The sequence below is a fragment of the Acyrthosiphon pisum genome, chromosome A1, assembly GCF_005508785.2.
Source record: "Acyrthosiphon pisum isolate AL4f chromosome A1, pea_aphid_22Mar2018_4r6ur, whole genome shotgun sequence".
NCBI classification, from domain to species: Eukaryota; Metazoa; Arthropoda; class Insecta; order Hemiptera; family Aphididae; genus Acyrthosiphon; species Acyrthosiphon pisum.
In genome coordinates this window covers 106,707,369-106,712,542 of record NC_042494.1, presented here as the reverse complement: position 1 = coordinate 106,712,542, position 5,174 = coordinate 106,707,369, and the positions used below count along the sequence as shown (strand labels likewise).

Sequence of the window (5,174 nt, the reverse complement as noted above, 5' to 3'; positions counted from 1 at the left end):
GATTGAAATTGATAAGTCAAAAATATCACTGCAAAAGATATATTAGGTACAAATCATAAAAATAATATTGCATACCTACCTCTAATTAGTTTTTACTGGTTTTTTTTTTAGATCAAACTCATGCATTGTTTATTTACAATAATTGTTTAAATCGAGCCGCTAGTGCAATAATGAATGAAAACCACAAACATTTAATTGATGTAAAATTACCTACAGAAGATGCAAAAAACACCATAAGAAGTGCACTTATTGGCATTCCTAAATTATTTTTAAGTAAGGTAAAGTATATGTATTTATTTTTGATCTCTATTTTATATGTTTAAGTGCCTATTTATGTTTAGATCCAATCTAAGCAAATCGAAAAAGCGAGAGGATTAATGATGAGGTCAGTCAGTCAATTAAATAAAGATAAAATGATAATTAGATTACCAGACATTGCTCGGAGAATACGAACTTACTTTGTACAACTTCAAAGAAATGTCATGCCACTAAAAAAAGTTATTGACCAATTAAAGCAAAGTTACCCTGAGGCTATGACAGACAGTACTTAAATTGTCTTTATTATTTAATATTTTATGTAGGTAATTATTTATTTTTATTCCAGATGATTGGGAAACTCACATAAATCTTCTTCAAGAAAAAGTACCCCACTGGGCTGTATTAAAAATAGTAGATGGAACTGAATACATTCGTGTTGATAAAAAAATTAATTTTGAAGAATGTGTGATTAAAAAATTAAAAAATAATTTTTTATTATGAGTTATATTTTAATAAATTATTTTTTGTCTATAATTTTAAATTTACGTTTACCTTAGTTTTATTTTTTATAACATATTTTTCATTATTTTATTTTTATTGCATATCACATTTTCTATTCTATGTTAAACAATTCTTTATATTTTGTTTTGTCAACATATATTAGATTCAAGTAAACATTTTAATTTTATAAGATACATTTTACTATTTTACTATGTTTATAAGATACATTTTACTATTTTACTATGTTTATAAGATACATTTTACTACTTATATTTATGTATAATTTTAAGTTTCCAAACAATTTTGGTGTTTAACTAATTTTTATAAATTGTATTTCATGGTGGATATTTTTTCCCATTTTGAGATATTTTTTCTCCAAAAAATGTACAATATTAAATAATTATAAAATGTCATTTATTATGAATTTTTATTTAATTTTGCATATTCTTAAGTAAACAATTATTTCTGGTAAAAAAGTTAAGGTTCCGCAATGTTTTTATTAACTTAAGAAATGTCTATACTACTTATGTCTACTTAGGTACTGATAGATCACTTGTGGCTTGTCTATCCCTTACTCAATTCATTACTCACTACTAAACATGAGAGTATGAGACATATGGAATCTCAACGGCTCCCCTACAAATGTTCTTAGAATTTATCCACAATATTTACATGCATAGGCGCAATTTCAACTTTTGACTTGGAGGGGATGAATATATTAAAGGCCTATGTATACATGATTACAATAACAAATTTAATACTAATTTAACAAATGTATTTATATAAAGCTGGTATAGGTACAGTGGCGTAAACTGGGGGTCGCACAAGGTCGCGCTTCCGACCCCTGAAAATATCATTGGGTCGCAAGAGTATCTTTTTGTGACTCCAAAAAATCACGATTTCAGTTTTCGAAAAATTGAAATATCATTATAATAATAAATTAACTAATTTATATTTTGAGAACCAACGTTTAACTTTGTTTTGAAGCACTGGAATTATTATAATATTATAGCATTTTTTTTTTTTTTTTTTATTTAAAATATAATTACAATCTATACAACAATTTTGTACAATAAGCAATATTGATAAAGTATGAACATAAATAACGTGAATAACAGATGGGGGAGGGCACTCAGTAGTGCAATATTATAGCATTTAAAGTTCAAAAATTGAAAAAATATGAAAAATCACGAAAATTAGCAAATTATTTTGAGTTAAGAATTCATAAAAATTTTTCTTTTTAAATCTAAGATTTTAAAATGTAATACAAGATTCCTTATAAGATTATCTAACTTTAACAAAAAAAAAAATGTTTATAAGGAAGTCAAATTAAATTTTTATAAGCGTTTGAAATTCAAATTTTTACAACATTGAATATTCACTCGATTTCTCATGTAGCAATTTTCTTATTTTGTTGTAATTCAAAAACGAATAACTGTAGATACATGAACATTTCACTGATTGTTTATATTATCAATTCTTATACTTGAGAAAATTTTCAAAATATTTTGATTTGTTTTGAGCGTTTTACGAACAATTTCATATATACATTTTTTTTTCTATGAATATCAATAAAGTTTTATCTGTCGGGCCAAAAAGTGTAAAAATTTAATACAAGGCTCCTGATATATTTTTACATTAGAAGTTGAAAAATATTAAAAATACACAGGCACAATTTTTTTTTATAAGCATTTAAATATAGAATTTTGACAAAATGTATCAAATTTAAATTTGAATTATTATTTTCTACTTAAAAATGTATAAAATGTTTAACTTTTATATCTAAAGATTGAAAATTTAAAACAAGATTCCACGTAAGAAGCTGATTCTGTTACCAAAAAATCTAAAAAATACATAAACACAGTTTATTTTTATAGTCATTTTAAGTTAAAATTTGGACGAAATTACAAATTAAAAACCTAGAATTACTATTTTAGTTATTTTGTTGTGATTGTATAATAATATTCGTGGGTACCTACTTAAAACTTCGAAAGTATACTATTATATATCTATGATATAGTATCACGGTTTGTTGTTGATGTATAACGCGTTATAAGTACCTAAAGGATATTGTGATATGATTAATTAATAATTTAGAATTTATTATAGGGTACCTATTATAGGTCAATTTTTTATTTAATACTATAGATAAGCATATAATATGTCTAATACCTATAGACTGACATACCATCTACCGATCGTTTTACTTATACAATGATATTATATTATTGAATTCAAATTGAATTCCATCCATTATACAGTGGCCCACTTCTAATCTACTGTACAGCAGAGTGACATCCACTTGCCCACCATTTTTATTTTATTTTTCAATTTAATATAGTTATTTTTCTAGCTTTCTTTTGCCTTGATTTTTCGATTAGCATTGTTGGCTGTTCATAGAACAATACAAGTAAAACCCGATGGAGTTATTGATGCAATGGCTCAGTCATCAAGAAAATTAAATCTAGTTTTGTAAATTTAGTATAGAATAAAGCTTATATACCTACCTACCTATTATTATGTACGAAAATATGTTATATCCCCCCCCTCCCCATGAGAAAATCCTAAATCCGCCACTGGAATTAAGAGTGTTCCGACTCATTATACATACCATGTAACAATATGTCGAAAAATTGTTAAAATTGTTAATAATTGTCCGTCAAATTACAATACCAGCATATCTTATACGATTGACCCGCGAGCTCCCAATAATGATATGCTATATTATATTGAAAGATAAATTTTTTTTTTTTTTTTTTAAGTTTCACCGTCACCTCAAAAAGTTCCTCCTCATGTCGCAATCTCCAAGGGTCCGGCACGCACCGCGGCCCGCACCTCGATCTGCAGCTGGAAGCTATGTTATCTAGTCAGAACGACAAAACCACCCGGCCGGCCGCCCGCCTGTCTCCAAAACGAACACTCGGGGCGGTTTCACAGACGTGGGCAGCATTTCTGTGGTGGTGGTCCTCGGGCAATGGTTGATTTCCAGACTCGTCCTCTGCTTGCCGCTTCACAATCCTGATCCCGTGCAGGCTGCTGCTGCCGCTGCTTGCCATAGTAATCGCCGTCGAGCACCAGAGCATCCTCCTCTCGCTCCATCGAGAGTACTGCAGCCGGCTTGGGTCTGCCGCGGGGGTGTTTCGGTGGCCGCCCTTCGTCCTGGTCCAACAGTCCGCCGAAAAATGTCTTATCGTCCTTCGTGCAGTATGTCTATGAGCCGGACATTCCCTGATTTCCAACCAGTGTTTCTACTCGATGGTTTGCCCGAATCGTCCTGTTAAAAAAATTTCTTAGATTATAGTTATTAAGTTATCTATGTTTCAGATAAATAAAGAAAAATATATGGATTAATATTGTTCTTTTTTTTGGTTCATTATAATTTATAATAATATAAAGGTATTTATAATTAAAATAACTAATATAATGATGGTTAGGCTATTGGCTATAATAAAAACCGTCGCACCGTATAAAAACCCAATGAATGTGAAACGAGTTGGTATGTGAAATTGTCTTCAAGAAATAAGGTGTTTTTACTCATGCTCATGCATTGTACAACATAAACAGTAACAGTAATATAGTGTAAATCAGGAACTGGTGAAATACTTTCAAAAATTGTCTTAAAATACAAAATACATTTCATTTTAATGAGTAATTATTGTCAAATACAGAATACTCTTATTAGATACACTTGAAAAAAAAGCAAGTAAGGGGATGTCATTCTGCTGTACAGTAGGTAGGTTACAAGTGGGTCACTGTATAATGGATTGTATTACATTTTAATTCAATGATATAATATCATTGTATACAGTGGTTAAAGTGAGAAAAATGTTGAGGGGGGACTAAAGTCACCAAAAATTGAGGAGCGTTCCCGAGTTCTTCCAAAGTCTATATCTAACCAAACTTTTTTAAGAAACCCACTACCCACTAGGTATAATTTGTTTCTTTCACACACCTTTGTAATTTGTTCATAAAAAGTTTATGTTAATAGTATGTAAAATCAAATTAATGAACATATTATAATGATTGCTAAATAAAAAATAAACTGAAATTCATTGCATGAAATGTTAAAAAAGATATGTGTTTACATTTTAATTTTAAACATTTCATTAAAAAACAAATAAAAAATAATGTATTATAAATATAACTATTCATATTATTTTATTAATTTATTTAAATTATTACAATGTATCATAAGCTATGTAAATGTTATTTATAAGTACAAGCATACTATACAGTATAACCAGTATGGGTTTAACTATTAAACTATTCAACTATTTAACTATTTATTTAAACATAACCATAAAGATGTATAAGATGCTTCTTCATCTTTTTTTTTTCTTTTTGGACAACATTGTTCATCTGCAGTTCTTTTCCTTGATAATATACAAGTTTTAATATAGATGTTAGGATTGAAT

General features: G+C 28.4%; 1 protein-coding gene across 1 annotated transcript; it reads left to right on the top strand.

Annotated features, from left to right (window-relative positions):
- The first annotated feature begins 113 nt into the window (after positions 1-113).
- Positions 114-759, top strand: LOC107884900 (DNA replication factor Cdt1-like). Its single transcript, XM_029486724.1, has 3 exons — positions 114-278; positions 342-543; positions 605-759. The coding sequence occupies exons 1-3, from the start codon at positions 171-173 to the stop codon at positions 757-759; spliced, it is 465 nt and encodes a 154-aa protein (XP_029342584.1). The 5' UTR covers positions 114-170.
- Positions 760-5,174: the final 4,415 nt, after the last annotated feature.